Raw genomic sequence first — 22,700 nt, 5'->3', positions numbered from 1 at the left:
CTATTTCTCTTTAAGCTTTAAAAACTGTAAATTAATTTTAAAATAATAATTATTTTTGTTAACAAAGATATTCTATCAAAAATACATTTTTAAAACCATCATAACTTTTTTATATAATTGAATTATTCCCACTTTCTTTTTCAGATATCTAAACAATAAAACATGCATTTACTTCCTTATCCCTCCAAACATCATATTTTTACTATTGACTTATTTATAATTCTTATTTCTTTCTCTTTATTTCACTTCTCATCCAAACAATTCATTAATCTCTTTCCATCTTTCACTTTCATCCTTCTCAATGTGTCTATGCATTTAATGTATCTATGGAAAGATATTTCCAAAACCAGAAAAAAGAAAATTATTGTAGATTCATTCAATCATTCAAAACAATGAATTCCTCTGAACATCAACATTTTTGTAATGAGGTGAGAGTGGATGCCATATTGATTGATTGTGTTCAATAATGTAACAATGAAGACACCTTTAACATTACATCATGTCATGCATAATCCACATTTACAGTGTGATTTTCCTCTCCACCTAAAACACCTGAATGAATTGCATTATCTAAGGCTAAAACAAAGATGGTGTCCTCAGCATTACAACATTTCCCACATCACAGTTTAAGATCAAAGTTGAAAAGGAAAAGAAAGATAAAATGGTGCCAAGGCAACTCTTATAATGGTCATCAGAAGATCTCTTCTGTTGTTTGGTTTTGAGGGGAAGGGGAAAAAACCTAAGACATGAGTATTAGTATCCTAGTAAGTTACAGTTCACATTCAAAAGAATTGAAGTGCTGCTCCTCTCATTGCTATTTGAAGATAACTGGTATTCACACAAGAAAATGATACAAGAAAGAAAAAGATAAAAGATACAACTTAGATCAGGTACCACTAATCTCTGTTGGTGTGGTACAAGGTGCCAGTGTGTTATGAGGCAGGTTAATACCACCCCCTCTCACAGAAATACCAGGGAACTTCGCAGTGCTTGTCCTACTCACAACATTTGAGTCAAGATACACAACAACCACTGTGGTATCATCATGGAAATGACGACGAACACCACGATCAATTTTCTTTAAATCTGAATATCTCATTTCTCTTTTCTTTGCAGCTTCTTGAAGTGCAGCTTTCACCAGCCTCCTTGCACTTCCCTGAAAGGACAGAAGATGAAACACGAATTCAGTTTGCACTGACCAAATAAAATGCTATCAAATTGTTTTCAAGCCATGCATTGGAAAATATTTCATGTGTCAAGAAATATAGAAATTTAAGCATGCCAATATCTTTCTTAGTCATCCTTCACCTCCAAGATTATTCAAAAGATCTCTCAAGGATCCATTTGTGCGACCACATCAGATATAAGCAAGGTTCTCCAACATAAGATTATTTGTCAAGATTATCCAAGTCAAGGGAAGACTTTATATCCCAGCATGAATTTCTCTAAGCAAATCAAATCAAGCTTTGTTGCTAGAATTTAAAGAGTAGTGTTTTGTTACTTAAATACTGCATTTCCGCAAAAAAAAAAAAAAAATCTGTTTGATTACAATTTCTCATGGAAAATCCACTTTAAAGTTACTGGTAATGATGTAACACAATCTAGCATAGTCAAATTAAATATGTATCTTACACTGCGGGGACTGTTTTGAACTATATCAACTGCTTCTTGATTGCTAAGGTGCTCCCAGAGTCCATCAGATGCAAATATAATAAATTGATCATTTGGCTGCAAATGATGCACTGAAATTGATGGCTCTGAGCTCAGTATTGGCATCTTGAATGGTTCCCGAAGTCGAAACTTAGCGTACAGAGGTTCCCTGTTGAACTCAGCCTTCTTCAAATATACATCACCAATAGATTTAGAAACCTGCAGTTGAGAAACAGATTTTAAAATTTATGACAATTCATAAAAAGAGAGAGAGAGAGAGAGAGAGAGAGAGGTTTTAAGTCAAGTTTTGTTAGGTAAGATAATAATAAGCATTGAATCAACCGAGTTAAGGCATCTCTAGTAAAGTCAATAATGACAAAGGCCAAGGATTACCAGGATGTACCGAGATAAGAATTAAAGATGACAAGCCCATAAACAAATTTAAACTTTCACAGAAGAAAAGAAAGATACAAAAGCACTAGTTGCAATTGTCATTCACATAATATTATAGACAACATTTATACGTGTACTTGACATGATTAGACCAAACTCTTATGAAACTATAACAAAGTTACTAAAACAGAATTACATGATGCAAGGTTATTTGACTCTTTCTACTCTCATAATTTAGAGTATATTATAACTGAAGTGATAAATATTAACCCATTTAGCCCAGAATCTAGAAATTGAAATTCTGCCGTTGCACTAAGACAACTTCAATAACTATTCACTGCAATAGCTTTTACTGTGATATTAATGCTATCCAGCAACATAAAACTCTAATGAAGTTGAAAAATTAAAGCCCTTTCAACAATTTTTTTGACATTGGTATTGTTTTTCTCTCTCTCTCCCCACACCCACCCCAGTCCCTTTTAATTCTCCTCAGCATAGCTTTGTATTTCTGATGTCATTCTTCGCATCCTGAAAACTGAAAATTTGACTTTCAATCTAGGAAGTTTGCAGATTTAAAGTGATATTAAGAGGTGTGAAGTGTTTATCATGAGTTCATCTGCTACATGTACACATAGCAGCTGGAAAAACTTACTTGAATAAGGCCCTTCACACGCCATACATTATGCTTTAAAACCACAATATTTGGATCATCAGGATGTAAAGAATGCAGCTCCTGTCTTATAGACTCTATTGATGCATTGTGCTCTGCCGATAATTGCATGGCTAAAACCTCGCCGGTCGCCTTGACAGCTCTTCCCAAAACTGCCCGGGAATCCCCTAGGTTTGCTATATAAAGGGTTCCGTTACAAATAACACCAACAAGACAACATGAGCCAACAGCTGCAATTTGTGGCGACAGGGACCACTGATTGGCAACAACTGAAATAAACCCCTCTTCTGTTGCTTGGAGTGCCTTGCGAATTACATCTACTGACATTGATTGTTGCTCTGAAGTAAATTCTGGTAGTTAAAACAAAAGATAACATTATATTCAGTACTCATGTGCACAGAAATGGTTCAAATTCAAAATACAAACAAATCTACGATCACAGACATGCAACAAAAAGGTACTGAAAACCACTATTTTGTTAGTTTCGATTCTGTACACATCTGACTGTTTTTATAATCTTAATTCATTGCAGACCTGATAGAATGTCAGACAAAAGGAATAGTAGGAGGGAAATCATTCACTATAACAACTTCTGACAAACTGACACCAAAAGAATGAAATCTGACCATCCATGCAAATAGAAGAAGAAAGAACGAGTTTTTTATTGGCATGTAAAGTGGAAAGTCTTGTTTCTTAGATATTATCAACTCAGGAAAAGAATCCAAACTATATTATTCCATTATTCCCTAGTCTTTCTAGCTAATTAAGGACATGACAGAAATGAACAAGACGTCTGTTTTTCATCCTTTTCGTTAACTTAAGACGATTCCCTGTATTTCCTTTTGTGGTTGTCCCAGTTAAAAAGAAAAATTGACTACAAGAGTCTTGGAACTGGAAAGCAGAGAAAAATATAGCAAGGCAAGGAGAAAAGCCTGTTCCAATACAGAAAAGCTTGAAGAATTCAGTCATTTTGCTGTCAACTTACTCTTGAGATGGTGAAAGAGGTGATCATTGATAAACCGAGATGTCTCGGGCCCTCCATGGCCATCATAGATACCGATGAAGGTACCATAAGGGCCAGATTCATTGGAGCTCAAACTGCCTGATTCAATCTGGCTTTGATCTTCCAGCAAGTTATTGGCTTGGATCACAGCCATTGAAAATTCACCATTCAAGTGCTGCCCTGAGTCCTTATACCACAATAGTCCATCCTGTCTACCTCCAGCATCCGAACCTGTGCGAGAAAATCCTTCGGAACCCGGCCGAAAGCAGGCCCTCAATAAGTTCATCAACCCCGATAACATCCCTCATTTCACCAAACAACCGTCAGGGATTTCAACATCTACCAACTACCCAAAAAACAACTTCACCCCCCGGAATTTTCATAAACTATGAATATGGTGCTGCACTCCTCACCACCACAACAACGAAGATGATCCAGCACAAGCTACACCAACAAAACAAATACAGTTAAAATCAATTGAGGTCCAACCGTCAACAAACAAACAGAACCTGAACCCTCTATGAACCAGAAACTTGCAAAACAAGCTGCTTTTCACAGTTTTATAAGGGGTGACTGAATATTGAAGAGCACCCACAAAAAGAAATCAACTCCCAATGAAAAAAAAAATCCAACCTTTCGGTTTCCTTTTAACGCAACAAAAACTATGACCACATAGAGGAGCCGCTAAACATGAAAAATTCAACAAAGGAAAAAATATATTTTACTTTTATTTTATTTCCCCCAAAGGTCAAAACCCACTTTTTCTGAGACACTTTTTGGTCAGCTGATTGGAAATCCTTTGTTCACATTTACATTGAAAATCAAAACAAAACCCCATGTTACACTGATCTCCATAAAATCCAATAACGGGAGCAAGCAATATTTCCCATCAAGTGTAAACATGTATTTTATACGGCAACAAGTCAAAGTAAAATAAAAATTTGGGTAAGAGATCTCACCCAGCAAAATTTGACAATCGATTAGAAGGTATCACGGTGACCCAGATGAAGAAGACAGTGATCCGTAGGCGGGAAAGTGTGGAAAATCATTAGATCTGCGGATCCATCAAATCAATAGAAAGAAACAGAAATGGGTTTTTTGTGTTGCTTTTGGGGCGAGGCGATATGTATGTATGCAGAAGGTGAAAGGTATTAGAGAAGAAAAAGGAGAGTGGTGCATGAAAGATAATTGAAAATTGAAAGAGCTCAGTGTGAAAGATTGGACAAAGTGTGAAACCCTTTTTCGTGTTTGTTTTTGCCTTTTTCTTTGGTTATGAACTCAGAGGAGAAGCCCCATAAAAAGACTAACGATGAAGAGCTTGGAGCCAGCAAAGCACAGGTCCAGCTATGGGCTCCACACCACTATGACGAACTAGAGAGAGAATCACAGAAAAGTTAGAGAGAGAAACATACATACATAGAGAGTCAATGAATTTAAGCATCTCATGTTTTTGGCATTCATAATTTTAACCACTTATATTATCACCATTTTCCGATGCATGGGTTGGGTTTGTAGTCACACACATAATAAGTTTACAACAAAGAATTTATGGATTAAACTTTATCATGCTTCTCTCTTGTCTATTTACTCTTTTTCTCTCACATTATTAACTCTAATCGATCATTTATGATTAAGGAAAATGTTGATCAATGTTCTAATAAAAAGATACCGATTAAAGATAATTAATTTATATCGATTATTTTATTTTTATATTAAAAGTTAAAATAATTAAATATAATAATTAAGATAATACAAATGTATGTAACAAATTTTATAAAGACAAAAATATTATTTTAAAGTTTTAAATAATAAAATACTAATATAAAATAATAATTTTGAAATTTTTAAGGTTTCTATTAAAATATTTTATAAAAATTTTTTATAAATTTTTTATATGTTTAATATTATTTTTTTATTAATTGTTTTAATAATTTAAACTTCCTTACATTTAAATATATTTAATTTTTAATAACATTAAAATATATTTATTTTATTATTTAATTATTTTTAACTTTTATTAATGAACATTAAATAAAATATTAACACACATATAATAATTATAGATATTTTATCTTTTAAATAAAATAATATTATATTAATAGTAATTAAGTTAAATTTATTTTAATATTACATTTATCTATTTATTTCTTATAAAAAATAATATAAACGTAAATAATAGGGTTTTGCTATTTTATTATTTAATATAAATAATAGGATTTTGCTATTATTTACATTTATATTAATTTTTATAAGAAATAAATAGATAAATGTAATATTAAAATAAATTTAACTTAATTACTATTAATATAATATTATTTATCCAACTCTATTCTTCTTTGCCACATTGTAATTAAATATTATTTCATGAATTCAAGAATAATATATATGATTAAAAGATAATAATTGTCTTGATTGATTTTATTTATTATTTAAATTTGGATACTTTTAAAATAAACTTTATAGAGCATTTGAAAAGTTTTATGTTTTAATTTTTTCTTAAATCTAGATAATTTTAATTATGTCACTATTATAAAAAAATTATTAAACATTTAAAATTTTATATTTTTCAATTGAATCTCTGTAATTTAATTTTTTCGGTCAGTGATGTAGTTATTATATTGTTTTATTATCATAATTTTGTATTAGATAATGTGAAATTTAAAACAAAAAAAAAATAGTTTTTATTTTGATTGAGTAGCTATTAAAAAATTGTTTAGTATTCAAAAATTTTATATCGATTAAAGATAATTTTTATTCAAAAATGAACCAACCCAACAAATTAGGGGATCAAAAATGAACCAACCTAACAAATTAGGGGATCAAAATGATAATTAAGCCTAACATAAATCATTTATTATTTGATATTAACTATAAAACTTCATGGTTTTTTTACCTACCGAAACAAAAGCAAATAACAAGATGATATTATCTAATTAATTGAAAATTTTAAATTTTTTAAAGAATAAACAAGATAATTATTAATAAATATCTGAAATTAAAATTTGCTGGACCCTAGCCTAATTATTATGGCTTTTTTTTGGAATTATTTAAAAAAAAAACTATTGTTTTTTAATCGGTGTTTTTTAACCACATAATCGCATCAAATTTTTACTGTTATGTACTTAATTTTTTTTAATTATATTACATTATTTATTTAATCGTATAAATGATCTAAACTTAAAAAATATTTTTCTTTTGTTTTAATCATATATGCACATGTTCGTTGCTTTTATTATTTTAATACATTTGTTATGTCAAAGAAACTAATACATTCTAAATCGTATGAGTAAGTAGTTTTATCACTAATTAAAAATACGAACACGTATAATGACTTTTTCTCTAAAAAGTTGCAACACGTGGTGAAGAAAATGTCAATTTTCATATTAACTGTGTGGAAATAAATGTTATAATATATGATGTTTGTCATACATTTTTATCTTCACAATAATATATAATAACATGGTTATCATTAACTTTTTATATTAATAATGGTTATCATTTCTGTTGATATGAATTAGTACTCAGTTGTAATTTCAAAATACATAAATCATGTTTATGAAAGAAATGTAAAAAAGAAAAGGTTACCAAAAACATGCAATAAGTCTAAAACCAGATACATTTCTAACATATTCTTCGCGGATTTCTTTGATTATTCGAACATGGATTACCAATTAATATGAATCATTGTATTATTTTATCTTTTAATTTTATATTTTTTTTTTCAAAATTTAATCTGCTACTTATAATAAAAAATTACCTATGAATAAAAAATAATAATAACAGTAGTAGTAATAGTCCACTTATCATATCATGGTAGATTTAATATCTTAGGTCACTGGACACAGTTTCTCTTTGTTTTTTTTTTTCTTTTTAAAGTAAAACTTATTTATTCACTAAAAACATGTAATTAAGTTAAAAAAAGTAAAAGTTGAGTGAATGTAAAAAGGTATATATTCAGCAACCTTCAATTATTTGTAGGGACCAACCTGTGATTTATTGCATGAATAATTGAAAGAAGAGTATCTGTTTTATGTGATTCAAGTTTCTTGTAAAGTCAAAGACTTAATTCGAAATGAAGAAGGAAAAAGATAATAAAGTCAGCATCATTGCATATAAGATATTAGATGCAAAAGAATTTTGTGAATTCCTATTAATTTTCCAAATCAAACATTTGACTTTGTTTTTCAAAAGTTTTGACAAAAATAGCTCCCTCTTTTTAGATAACTATAAAATACTAAATACTCAAAACCACAACAAAGCTATACATCTTTCAAAACAATATTTTCAAAGGTCTTTATCTAAAATGTAGTTAACTACCTTATTTCAAACCATCAAAATCATTTATTTTATAACACAATAACCTCATACAAAATTCACAAATTATATTAGATATTGTGCCTACCAAAATCAGATATTTATGAGAATATATAACAAAATATTAATGTAAAATCAATTGAATTTGATGAAACAAAATTATATATATATATATATATATATATATATATATATATATATATATATGTCCTGACTAATAACTATAGTTTTTGTTTAGTGGTAAGCGTTTAATTTTATCGATTAATATCAAAACTAAGGTCATGAGTTCAATTTTTGCTTAATTTTATAACTTTTGACCTAAAGACAATTTAATGACAAATATTTAATTATTATATCTTTCAAACGGTATGGATAAAATATATAAAAAAAAAGAAATCAATCCAAAATCTATAGACATAGAAATTTGACCTACATCTTATAATTTTTTCTATTCCAATTTGGAATATATTTAGAAAAAAAATAAAGGAATTTATATTTTATTATCTTTATATTTTGTGACTGAAATATTATTTTTTAATTTAGAACACTCAATACTAAGACAAATAAGAGATTAAAATACTTGAATTTTTTTAATTGAAGTATTGTAATTTTTAGTTAGATTTTTCGCTCTCTATACTTATTATTCTGATTTAGGACACCCAATTTTTTACAAGAGCTATTATATATCTTATTTATTGTTAATGTTCTGTAATATTTAATACATGTTCTGTAATATAGTTTAGACCTAAAAGCATTCATAAATACAAATTAATTTTATCTACTCACTTATTTTTTTTATTCACTTTTATACTTATTACTTTTTCTTATTGAATCGAGTATGGGAATCTTTAATAAGTAAATATCCTTTTTCTACCTTCTTCAACAATTCACACAATTCCGCGATTAGTTCTTAGAGATATAAAACTTAACTTCTTAATAATCACATTTTAACACTTCAGAAGGATCACGCTAATTAACCGATATCTTTTAGTCTTTGTTATTTTTTCTTTCTTCCAGAGTTTATAATTTACAAATATTTAAACACGATTTTCGTTTCTAATGTTCTTTCTTTTAATTCCAGAAACGTGTCTAAATAATTTTAGTTTGATTTTTAAATTTACAATTAGACAATTGCAGGAAAAGTATAAAAAAACAGCGATAGTATATGTTTAGAATATTACTTAATATCTTTTTTATTTAAATTAGTTTATAAGAAATATTTTAATTTTAGATATATGTTTAAATTCTAGAAATTAGTTATTATTTTATATTAAAAATAAGATATCGTAAATATTTTATACTTGGTATTATGTTACATTTTATTTTATATATATATATATATATATATATATATATATATTATATCGATAAAATACAAAAATATATTCTTCTATATAATATATTACAAATATCTCTGTATATCTCTCGTATTTTTAAATGTCCCAAAAATTTTAATAGTATAATCTTTAAAAGTTGTTCACATCACTCCTCCTAAAATGTCACCTCAAGATATGGATAATTAGTTTTTTTCAGGAAATTATAAAGAAAGAACAAAACCAAATTTCTAACACTCTAGAAAAACCTAAGGTACATTTAATTTTAATTTTCTAATTTCTTATATTAAATAAACCCACTGAATTGATATTTATACGAAAAGAAAAATTGTAATAAAACTATAATAGCCAGCTCAATATTTTGGAAAGGTAGTTAACTGTTGATTGTCTTTGACCAAACGTGACATTAGTAATGTCATCAATTGCCAAATTAATCTATGTACACTAATTTCAATATTTTTTAGGAAAAAAAAATAGAAGTTTTTATGAAAAAAAAAAAAACCAGTTTAAATATGTTCTTAATGATATGAAAGGAGATATAATGAGTATAGGGTTGGTAGAGATGGCGTGCATAATCCACCTTACTTATTGAACACAAAAATTATCCTATTATCTCCAAATTTGGTCCAACTTTGAAATATTTTAATCAATTGCTTTCCATTTTCTTACAGAATTTGTATTCTACTCATACCATATATGATAAATAAAGTTGATAAGGGGTTAAGTGATCACATTTATTACTTTAATCACTTATTTATTCTATCAAACAAAATATCGTAATTTTATTCGATCTTATTGAGAAAATTTTAGATAAAGAAGTAACGTGTATAATAAGATATATGACTTCTTCTTTTTTTTAAATGTATTATAGTATATAAAAATTATGCTCTATGACTAACATAAATAAATGAATCAAACGAATTAATATGTCTTTATGCAAATTTTTATCTCAATACAATATAAAAAATAATATAGGTGTCAAAATGGGTTGTAATCCATGAACTAACCTGGCCCTTCGTACTGAGTTGGATTAATTTTTTAAAAAAAATTAATATGGGTTAATTTTTGACCGGCCCACCTAGAACCCGACCTATAACCCGACTCACCCAGTTGAACCCATGGTGAGCCGGGTTGGCCCACAAACCCACAAATAAAGTGTCACACACATGTTTTTTATTATGTTGAGTTTTGCATTTGAGTCGGATTAGGTTAACTTTTTTAGCCAACACATTAGTATTTTTGTGATTTTGATTTGTAGTTGGAGTTTAACATCTCTTAGATTATATTTGGATTCTATTGAAGTTTATTTAGATTTTAATCAGAATTATAATTTATTATTTTTGAGATTGAAGAAAAAAATGTTTTTTTTTAATTGAGCCGGTGAGCCAACCCATTTAACCCACCAATCTGTGGTAGATCAAGTCGGGTTTAAATTTGTTTGACTCTTTAATCAATAAACAAAATTAAATTGACTCATTAAATGATCAACCTATGATGAATCAAATTGAACCGGGTCGAATTAACTTTTTTGACAACTCCAAAAAAAATCTCGTCTATCATTGATTGTGAAAGATGCCTCCATTGTGAAGCATCGTATGTAGAAAAAAAATGTCAAATACTTGTGGAAAATCATAATAAAACTTCATTATTGGAACTTAATTGTATAACAAAAAATTAAACAATTAATCGTCAAAATATCAGTAAACAGCCCTTATTTTTAAATTGATACTCTCTCTTTCAACCTCAATGAAAAACAAAATAATACATACAAGTATATATCAAATATTTTTTATAATAATTATCTTAAAAGTTATATAAACTATTTTATACTATGATACACAAATACGATAACTGTAACGTATCTAATACATTTATTTTCAAAATAATAAAATATGATATGTGATATATGAATATTAAAAAATGTACAATAATTCTTAAAAGAATATAATAATTATATGATTGTATGAATCCAAATTTTCTAATTAGAGACCAATTATTTTGGTATTCAAAACCTAATAGTTAATGTTAATGACCAATTTAGAAACTAATTCATAATAAAATTATTCTAAATATCAATTTAAAGACCAATTATAATTTTTTGAAACTATTTTAGTTGTTAATTTGGGCACTATATAATGACTAATACACTAAATTTGGTCATTAGTCAATATACAATTTTTTTTATCCTTTTATAATTAGTCAATATCCAATTATTTTTCCAATAAAAAAGTTTACCGCATTATTTTTTGCAATAAATATGTTTAATCGGTATTTAAAATAATGAAATGTATGGCCTATTAGCTTAGTTGGTTAGAGCGTCGTGCTAATAACGCGAAGGTCACAGGTTTGAGACCTGTATAGGCAATACTAAATTAAAAAAAAATATAAATTATTGCCATCATAAAAGTACCATTACAAGAAAACTCTTAAATAATGACATATTTTAGTAACCAAAAATATGTTAGAGACCAATTTCTTATTTAGATACCAATTATTTTGGTAGTCAAAATCTTGGTAGCTAATGTTAGTGACCAATTTAGAAATTTGTTTTTTTCTATCCAATTATTTTACTAATAAGAATGTTTATGATTACAGCCTCATGCTACCATTGTTTTTTTTGTGTTTTTTTTTTTTCTTTTTACAATTATTCAATATACAATCTATGATGTATGAATACCATACAAATTAAAAAAAATATAAATTATTGTCATTATAAAAGTATCATTACAAGAAAACTTTTAAATAATGACATATTTTTGTATCCAATTACTGTACTAATAAAAACGTTTATGATTAGAGCCTGATGCTACCATTGTTGTTTTTTGTTTTTTGTTTTTCTTTTATAATTATTCAATATACACTCTATGATGCATGGATGCGATACTAAATTAAAAAAAATATAGATTATTGCCATCATAAAAGTACCATTACAAGGAAACTCTTAAATAATGACATATTTTAGTAACCAAAAATATGTTAGAGACCAATTTCTTATTTAGATACCAATTATTTTGGTAGTCAAAACTTTGGTAGCTAATGTTAGTGACTTTAGAAACAAATTATTTTGGTAGTCAAAATCTTGGTAGCTAATGTTAGTGACCAATTTAGAAATTAATTTATAATAGAAACTATTTTAATAATCAATTTAGAGACCAATTATAATTTTTTGAAATTATTTTAGTTGTCAATAATTTGTTTTTAAATTGGTACCTAAATTTAACACTATATAATGACTAATTATTATTTTTTCATTAAAATTAATCATTATTTAAAGATTTTCTTGTAATATACTACGATTTTATAAATTAAATACTTCATTGTTAAATATCATAAAATATCCTTAAATTACAGTATCAGTGCATTATAGATGTTATACTATTCGAGCACAATTATTAATTCTTTTATAAAAACTGTTGAAGCATGGATTATTGAATTTAGTTATATTTCTCTTTGAATTAAATATGTTCATAAAATTTATTTCTTTATTTTTTTATTGTATTATCAATCTATACCAATTCATTTATTTTTATATTATTTTTAAGATTTTCTCACGCATTAAGAGAATCAATCAATCATTTTATGAATCAATCATTTTATGAATTGAAAAGTTATACTACTAAAATATTATTATCCTCTTCTCTTTGATAAAATTTTCACGAATTGCTACTTGTTTAAATAATAAATTATTCATAGTTTATAATTTACTTTGATCTTTAAGAATTTACAAATATACGCATGAGAAATATATATAATTTTTATTAAGATTTGCAACCGGATTTCCCGCGAGTTTCCTAATCACCAACGCTTCTAGGCTCCTAACCTAACCTACATTACAGACAATAATAATTTATACAATATTTTTAAAAAATTAATATATATTAATAGTCTTAATGCATATTATATTAGTATACTAAAAGCAGAGTGATGTGGACATCTGGGTTGTCCAAAATCAGTGGGATACTTAATTTGGCTCTCAATGCATCGTAGGGGTTAGGTATTTTTTTCTTAATTATTAGGATAGGTGTTTTTTTTTATTCATTTTGTAGGAGAAAAAAAAGACATTTCATCACACATATACAGAAAATTTATTTAAGTAAAATAGCCCCCAATCATTGACTAACACACTAAAAGATGTTTAAAATATTAACTAATAGTATTTTAAAAATTGGTAATTTATAATTAGAAAGGAATAATTTGTTAATAAATGACAGCGTGAAACTGTATGATAAAAATAAAAGGAATTCTATATAAAAAATTGATTGATAGTTTTTATACATATAAATTATTCAACCAAATATCTTCTAGAACTCTTCAAATAATATATATCAGAGCTCTGCACAATAATATGGGCGACAGGGCGACATCATAGAACTCCTCAATAGCAAATATATATACACACTTGTTCAGCAAATTGAGGACTTGTGCAATAATGGTATATAAATTTACAATAATATTAAAAATTATTTTACATGTGTGTTTGTTTGTTACTATGAAGTGAATCAACTGAATTTCAGTATGAAAAATCAATTTTTTGAGAAAAAAAGATTTTCATTTACTTATTTCTTCTCTGAAATTTTCTTTTTTCTCAAATTAAGCATTGTAAAGTTCATAATATGTTGACCTATTTGCCGGTTTCTTTTTTTATTATTGTTAACCCTATTTGTCTCCTTTGAACCAAAGATTCACATATTCTGACCAGTGAATCAAAATTATTCACACACAGTTGCGTAAAGACCAACAATTATGTGCCTGTTATTTTATATATATATATATATATATATATATATATATATATATATATATATATATATATATATAATGTCCAAAACCCTAACCCTAATGTGATGTGCAGAATTTAAAAAAATAACGTGACACTGGACGTGCCTTCCAACAAGGTTCCTTCTTTTGGATTTGAATTAAGAAGACAAAACAAGGTTACAGGAATTATAGAAGTAGCAACCCTAGTCAGAATTCAAGATATTATGCAGCAGCAGCAGCAAAATAAACCTTCCCCAGAAAATGTGTGCCCAAACACATACTATATATAGTACATATGGTTCTCCTTTTTCTTATTAATATACGTTAGTTGCGTGCAATAGTTTACGCTAATTTGAGGTTAAAAATAGTTTAATCTTTTTTATTTTACTTTTGAGATGTTTTTTGAAAGTGAACATAAAAATATTTAATCCCATTTTAGTCTCAACTTTTGAGTCATATAAGATTTTTAGACACAAGTATCATTAAGAATTCAAAACATGAGTTTAAGGTTCGCATCGAGTAAAAATGAGAAAGTTAAATATTATATAAAGATAAAGACTCATAAACTCATTATTTATTGAAAGTTTACATTGACTAAAGACAAAACTAATTCACAATATATAAATAGATGTAATCCTCATCTTACACGTCAATTTTGTAGGATTGAGTTAGACTTAAAGTCTATTTTTGACATAATATTAAAATCAAATTAAAATCTATTTTAGTAAATTTTTTTAAAGATTCTATTCCATCTGTTATCGATCCGTATATTTTCGGTAATACTTTCTCGAAATACTAACTGTGATATTGATTTGTGAGCATTGTGATGGCGCATGGATGGATAGCAAGAGTGACGGTGAAAGGAAGAGAGAAAATGGCAGAAGCAGCAGCAGAAATGCCCCTTTACCTAACATATAGAATTAAATGTGTCACAGTGACAACCCAATCAATCTCATCACTCACTGATTGGATATACTTGTCATTTTGCTGCATCACGATAAAGATCAAAGAGGAACCCGACCCAGCAACAAGTAGAAGAAAAAAAAAAGAGAAGAAAATGAAAAATCGAAAATGTGCTGGTGCTGGTGTGGTGGGGCAATGCTTCTGATTAAAACCACTGCACAAATCCATCCAGCATTATTGGCACTGGATTGAGTTGAGTGTTGAGCCCCCTAAAGTGCGCCACGTGAACAGAATAAGACACACCCTTTTATTTCATTTCTTTCTTTTTCTTCTTCTTCTCTCTCTATATATATACATGCTCACTGCTTCTTCCACATCTCAGTTTAGTGGATAATCCCAACCCAAACACTTGCACATAAAAACAAGCAATAAAAAGGAGATTTTTGCGTGATTAGATTCTTTAGTTGAAGTGGGTTTTTCTGATTGGACCTTATAATTAAGAGTAGGATCGTCCTCACGTGAGAAAAAGACTAGGTTGGTGTTACAGCTATGAAGAAGCAAGTTGGGAGTTTAATTTCTCTTCTCTTGTTGGTATGAACACCATTTATATGCAAAGGTTCGTACGTGGGCCATTTTTTTCTCTGGAGAGAGTAATAATTAGGCAGCTAATGTACAAAATGATGAATTAATTTTTCTGGTTTGAGTATGCAAAGTGGAAAGTTATGATAAAAATGTACTTGGATTTTTGGACGAAACTAGGTAGCGAAAGATGATGATGATGATGATGAGTATTCTTGAAGGTTACACCGACAGGAAAATGGGAGTGGAGAAAAGTGTACCATGTTCTTTCAACTCCAATCCAAACAGTTATGTACGTCTGGTTTGAGGAAGCATTGTACCTAGTCTAGGTTAAGTTCCATGCATTCATCAAAAAATGGTCCACACCATCTAAGGATAATGTACTACTCACTCCCCTTTCTTTGGGATGCCAAACAATTATTTTTTTTAGAACATATTTATTTAATTGCTGTGCATGTATCACAATGATGTCTGAATATTAATTATATTGATGTTGTTAAAAATTTTACATCGATTAAAAATAAGATAATCTCATAATATAAAAGTGAATTACAAATCTTACTTTAGAAACTGATTGAGTTAATTTTAAACTTCACTTTTGACATGATATAACATATGAGTGATATGCAAATCTCACCCTAATCGGTTTTGTGGGGTTAAGTTAAGTTTTAAACTCCGATTTTAATAAATGTAAGATTCAACTTGTATTTTGTTGTCCAAATTTATGATTTCTAAAAAATTTAATTATTTTTTATTTAATTTATTTAGTTTTTTAAATATTTTGTTTGGACGATAGGATTATATTTATTGAATTTTATGTTTCTTAGAATATCTTAATTAATACTAAATGAAAAAAAATTATTACTACAACTATGTGGATGTTGACAAAAGATAACCGATACAACTTTCATGGAAAAAATGTGGTTGATATCTAGTGAAAAAATTAGGTACAGCAAAATTGGTTGAAAATTCTCTAAAATCACACATATATATATATATATATATATATATATATATATATAGAGAGAGAGAGAGAGAGAGAGAGATATATGACATCGCTCAGGGAACTTAAGGGAAAGACTTTCGTTTCTCCGTTCTTTTTATGTACATAAAATTAGTATATAAATAAAATTATTTTTTTAATTATTATGCATTTAATTTCTTTAAATTTTTATATAGTTATAAATAAAAGTTTTAACACTACTAAAATATTTTTTAGAGATATCCGTCGCTGTATGATATAATATGTGTATTTTATGATATAAATTTTAGTAATTTAAAATTTTAAATATTACAATTGTATTTGTCAAATAATGTTTAAAAATATTACATGGATAACAAGGGAACGAGACATACACGTATTTGATTATTTTATATTCATCTTCACACGTAAAAGTTTATGCCTACTCTCAAACAGGTATATAATTTTCCTTTCATTTTCGTCGTCACTCGTATACCTTATGTTCACATCCATTTTTTATTGTTTTAATTTTCAATATTTATTTTTTATATAAATTTAAAAACCACATAAAAAATAACATTATAAAATATTCAATATCAAAACATATTTTTATATCTTCATAGATAAATATTTATAAATAAATTATTATAGTATAAATATTTATATAAAAAATTATATAAATGTGAAAGAATTATATAAAGTATTTCACAATTAAATCAAAATAAAATTTTATGACGACCAATCAATGTCGTAAATACTAACGAAAAAAAGTTGATAAAGTTAGTATATTTAAAAAAACTATAAAAAAGAAAACATATAATGCATTTTTATTGGTCTATTTACTTATACAACGAGTGGTGGATCTTAACATAAGGGTGTCAAAATTTTAATATAAATGTATAATTTTTTTTTGAAGTACAAAATATATGAAATATAAATATAGGAAGACATCCCTATACTTCTTTTAAGATTCGTCATTCTACACACCAATACAAATCGCATTGAACGAAGTGACATAAAGAATAAAATGTTAAATTAATAATAATTCAAAGGTTAAATTATTATAGAGGTTCTAATTTTTGTAATGAAATCTCAAGTAGGTTCCTTCATTTTTATTTGACTCAATATAGTTCTTATTTTAGAAATTTCGTTGCAATCAGTTCATTTCCGTTAGTTGTACAGTAATGGTGTTAATTATGTGAAAAAAAATTAAAATTGTCATGTGTCAGTCTGACATTGTGTCACGTGGTAGAGACAGAGTGATGTGGCAATGACAGTGCCACGTGTCATTATTGGATGTGAAAAGTCTCAATGTAATCACTGTATTTATTATTTTGATTCAATTTGGTTTCAATTTTTTTAAAATTGAATCATTTTCATACCTATATCAAATTTAATTTTTATATAAATTTTACAATGGTATTTTTATTATATTTAATATTTTAAACAAAATTAAGTTTATTTAAATGTATATTTTACACTGATATTTATTTAAATTTTGTTTAAAATATTTATATATCTATAATTATAGATAAATGTTAAAATTGTTATATTTTTTTCAAAATTTATATTTGAATTTATAAAGTTTTTATTTTTAAAGCAACTCTAACATTTTATATTGCTATAAAATTTCTAATATAATTTTATATGGATTTACAAAATATAAATTTCTAATATAATTGTATATTGCTATAAAATTTAATTTATAAAAATAAAAGTCACTAACATTAAAATTAGTATTTAATTAAAATTTTAACTTTTTCTAATTCAAATTAAAAAAAAAAAAGAGAAACTACAAATTTTAAGATCAATGATGAAGATAAATACTAGTCTACACTGGAATGGAATTAATTTACTTTTTCAAACCAATATAATTTTTATTCAGTTTTATTTTTTTACTGACCTAAACTTTCAAAATAGGCGACGATAAAAAAAAGAAAACTGTAAAACATAATATGTCATCTATCTTTCATTATATTTTGAAGACAATTCACTGAAGTAAAGTAAATTTGAACAGTACAAGTAAAGTACATTACTTGATCCAAACGCAGTGGTAAGAGAAGAAATAAAAAAGTTTGAAAACTTCACAACGAAAAGGTCATCAACTAAGAATTGTATGAGATAAACTGAGTCAAAACAAGAAGTGGAAGATGAGATATTTAAAAAGAGTAATTGTTGACTAGTTTTGTGCAGAGAATGGTTTGCGGCACAATCAAGTGAAGAAAAAAATATGTATAGATGGAACAGCACCAGCTAAAGCCTGTCTCATAAAGATGAAATCAAAACAAGGCGAAATTTTAAATATAATTCCATTTACAAGGCGAAATTTGTCCACACTTATAATATATTTGTTTTTTTTTTATTTAATGTGCAATTTTTAACACACTCTATTTTTATTATTTCGAATTTGAGACCGAACATTAATCGATATTTTGACAACGATTCGATAACAGATGATACAATAGACTTAACAAATAATAAATCTTGTTATGATTAACCAAAATTTTGATACTATTATGTTAAAATGTATATTTTAAGCCTTATAATCTTATAAAAATTGTCACCGTCAAAAGTTTGTGCGGTAGCAAAAACGGTTCAAGCATATTTGTTGATGGTGTGTCAAATGTTTGTTTTAGAGCATGTCTTTTGTGAAGGGATGATATGTTGATTCTCAAATTGATTGTTTACCAAAGTTCCACGTCGAGTAATAGAAAGAAGAAAACAATAAAAAAAAAAAAAAAGTACTATAAAAATACAGAGTTATTTTTTAAGTTGTCCTCACAATTTCATATGTCTTTTACGAGAAACTTAGGTAGTTGTGTATCATTCAAATATTTTTAGTTTTGTCCATAAAAAATTGAATGAATATTTTCAATTTTTTTCCAAAAAATTACATTTGTATACTTTTATATATATATATATATATATATATATATATATATATATATATATATATATTAAGTATTTGTGAATGTAGATACTGAACAACGTTAACGTTAATGGATCACAGTGTGAAACCATCATGCAGGTTATTCTAGACTGATAGATACAACTGAATTTGAAAACTTCAAGTCCCCACAATCATCAACAGCCGGCAGAGTTGATATTCCCATGCAATTAATCTTGGAAATTCAATGTTGTGTTATGATTATTACTGGTCAAAAATAAAGATTTTATGAGGGTGCAGTTCTTCTTAAACCGTCTCTGAAAGCATTAAAAAACTGCTAATTATGTAAGAAAAGAAATGGCTGGTGAATGATACATCACTGAAAGCTCTATTTTGGAGCAGTTCCATGTGGTTTGTGAAGGAAATCATGGGGTATATTTTAAATATTTTTGGCAATGCTATTAGGTTGTTGCAAGGTTCAAGGTACAAAAATGTGGCCATAAACTTGTGTTAGAATTGTCAAATTACTGTGACATGGATAATGACACGACGTGAAAACGATGATCGTCGTAGATGCGAGGAAGAATGTGATTATAAAATTCGTCCCATTTGAATTCACTGCATTCTTTTTTCCAGAATCTTCGATAATTGATTTTGTTAGAAGTGAATTTTAAGTTTAATTTAACTTTGTTCTGGTACATTTAATAAATCTCAGATCGTTTAAGAGTCGAGGTTAAACAAAATTTAACTATTTTTACCTCTCTCCATCTTTCGAAACGTCTTTTAAAAACAAAACTGTGACAGAGTTCAAATACTCCAAAGCATATAATATCTTGAAAATGTGATCGTCATTCCTAACAATAGTTCTGTCAGACGATAAGTCTTATTTTTAATCGATGTGAAACTTCCAACAATTTTATGGATCAATTCGGGTGCAGCTGATAACTGTGAGACTGATAGAACTGATGATAATCATTGTTAACTCAACTTCAAATTTCGTGTAGACTTAAACAAAACTAGAATTTCCGCGTGATTAATTAAATTAATTAAACCAGTGGTTGCGTCAACATTGTCGCGAGACATATAGCTAAGTTTCTATTTTTAGTTTCTTTTAAAGGAAATTTTAAGTATAAGTCTTGTAAAGAAATAATAAGTGATTAAATTACATAGTTAGTTAACCGTTTTAATAAACATAAGTAAACAGGACAATATCTGTTATGATAAAAATATTTATTTGACTGGTCTATTGCAACAAACAAAGTTCTAACTTAAGAATAACTAATAGAGGGAATTTTGGAATGGATTTTGATTATCTCTTTTTTATTTATTTGAACTAAAAACTTATTATTAATTTTATTTCTATATTAAATTTTTGTTTTATCTTTATATTAAATAAATATGAAATTTTTGTGTCATCTTTTCATTAAGTTAATCGGTATACACGTGTGTTTTTACGTGGGTATTCATGTATTTATGATCGTAAATATTAATTAAATAATTATTTTATAAGAATAAAAAATCACTTAAAAAAATATAATATTATTGAATATTTAATATAAAAAATTATTTTGATCATGTTACATAATAATATAATAAAAATCAAATAATTATAAAATTGGATAAAAATTATTAGACGTGTGTCTTATAAATAATTTATAAAATTAAGGACTAAATAAAAATAATAATATAAATTTGTTAAATTATCTAATAAGTTAAAAAGGTTTTAATAATTTAAAAATCATGAAATGGGAACAAAAATAATATTAGGACCCACCTATTCATTTTGTCTTTATACTTAATTTAAAGTATTCTATATTACTCGTACCATATTTGTATAGAGTAAATTTAACATTTTCTATCGAAATTGGAATAATTTTGAATAATTCTTACAAACAATAATTTACTCATCATAATATAAGGTAGAAAAAGAGCTTGGACTAAGTATAAAATTTTAGATGTTTTGTAAATGATTGTGATTTTACACTTTATTTTTAACTATTTTTTCAATGATTGTGATTTTACGATTATTTAAACCAACAAAGCATACTCACTATAATAGTTTAAAACAATTAATTAATAGTTATTAAACAAAATAGTTTTTTTTTTAAGAAATACATGCCTATGTGAATTTTATAACATAATCAAACTATACCTATTATGAAAATATACAAATACATATATAAAAGTAAAATATCAAACCCACTTATATTGTTCTATATGAATACAAGTTAAAGAAGCTAACATATCAATAAAAAAATTTTGTTACAAAAAACATGAGAAAATTTGAACTCTACATAAAAAATACAAGTATTGGCTCCATCTCTATCTAAGATTATAAGTAATCTTTTGTTGATCTAGAAAAACCATGACATACTGAAAAATAACTACTCTCTAATCAAGTAAGCCCCAAGACATAAAAATGATCACATAAACTCAATATAAATAGAAGTCTGCATTTTTTTAAAAAATTAAAAATTATTCACATATTTACCCTTAATTTTTCTAAAAATATCATCACATAAACTATGATAACCCCTAACTACACCATTAATATTCACCTTGAACCAATTAACATATAAAATTTGTCATCATCTTACTATTTTTACCATTCAAAAAAATCATTTATTTAAATTGAATAATTTTATAAACTAAAATAGTTATATTTTTTTGAGTGATTATTTATGGGTTAAATATGTTTTTGGTCCCTCAAGTTTCAGTGAAACTTGAAATCAATCTCTTATCGAAAATTTTGACCAATTTATTCATTTGTCTTTAAAAACGCGTGAATTTAGTCATTTTAATCAAATTTTGCTAAGTTTATTTGAAGTTCAAATGTTTTTTAGGATAATATTTGACTTAGCATTTTAAGCAAAAATGAGTTAAACGATGTAATCAATTCAAATATTATCATGAAATGCGTTTAAAACGTTAGATAAACTTAACAAAATATGGTTAAAAGGACTAAATTCATATATTTTTAAAGATAAATGACTAAATTGGTAAATTTTTTTGAAAAGGAACCAATTCCAAATTTTAATGAAACTTGAGGGATCAAAAACATATTTAACCCATTATTTATTTAAATTCAACTGTTTTTAAAATTAAATTAATTACTTACAGTAAAAAAAAAGAAAGAATACATATATGTAATTAATGTGGTTTTACTAATATATATATATATATATATATATATATATATATATAATATTTACATTTGTATTAGTACTAATATATATATTTTACCGGTA

The 22,700-nt window shown here is 26.6% G+C and overlaps 1 protein-coding gene and 1 non-coding gene across 2 annotated transcripts; one reads left to right on the top strand and one right to left on the bottom strand.

Moving 5' to 3' along the window:
- Positions 1-415: 415 nt before the first annotated feature.
- On the bottom strand, positions 416-5,098 carry LOC114190669 (probable protein phosphatase 2C 60). The gene is made up of 5 exons (XM_028079645.1): positions 4,676-5,098; positions 3,699-4,160; positions 2,696-3,063; positions 1,633-1,869; positions 416-1,156 (listed from the first exon to the last, which is right to left on the bottom strand). The coding sequence occupies exons 2-5, from the start codon at positions 4,015-4,017 to the stop codon at positions 887-889; spliced, it is 1,194 nt and encodes a 397-aa protein (XP_027935446.1). The 5' UTR covers positions 4,018-4,160; positions 4,676-5,098; the 3' UTR covers positions 416-886.
- A 6,557-nt stretch (positions 5,099-11,655) lies between these two features.
- Positions 11,656-11,729, top strand: TRNAI-AAU. The gene has a single exon. It is a non-coding gene; the product is annotated as a tRNA-Ile (tRNA).
- The last annotated feature ends 10,971 nt before the right edge of the window (positions 11,730-22,700 follow it).

This window comes from Vigna unguiculata, chromosome 7, assembly GCF_004118075.2.
Source record: "Vigna unguiculata cultivar IT97K-499-35 chromosome 7, ASM411807v1, whole genome shotgun sequence".
Taxonomy (NCBI): domain Eukaryota; kingdom Viridiplantae; phylum Streptophyta; class Magnoliopsida; order Fabales; family Fabaceae; genus Vigna; species Vigna unguiculata.
This window is presented reverse-complemented; position numbering and strand designations above follow the sequence as displayed.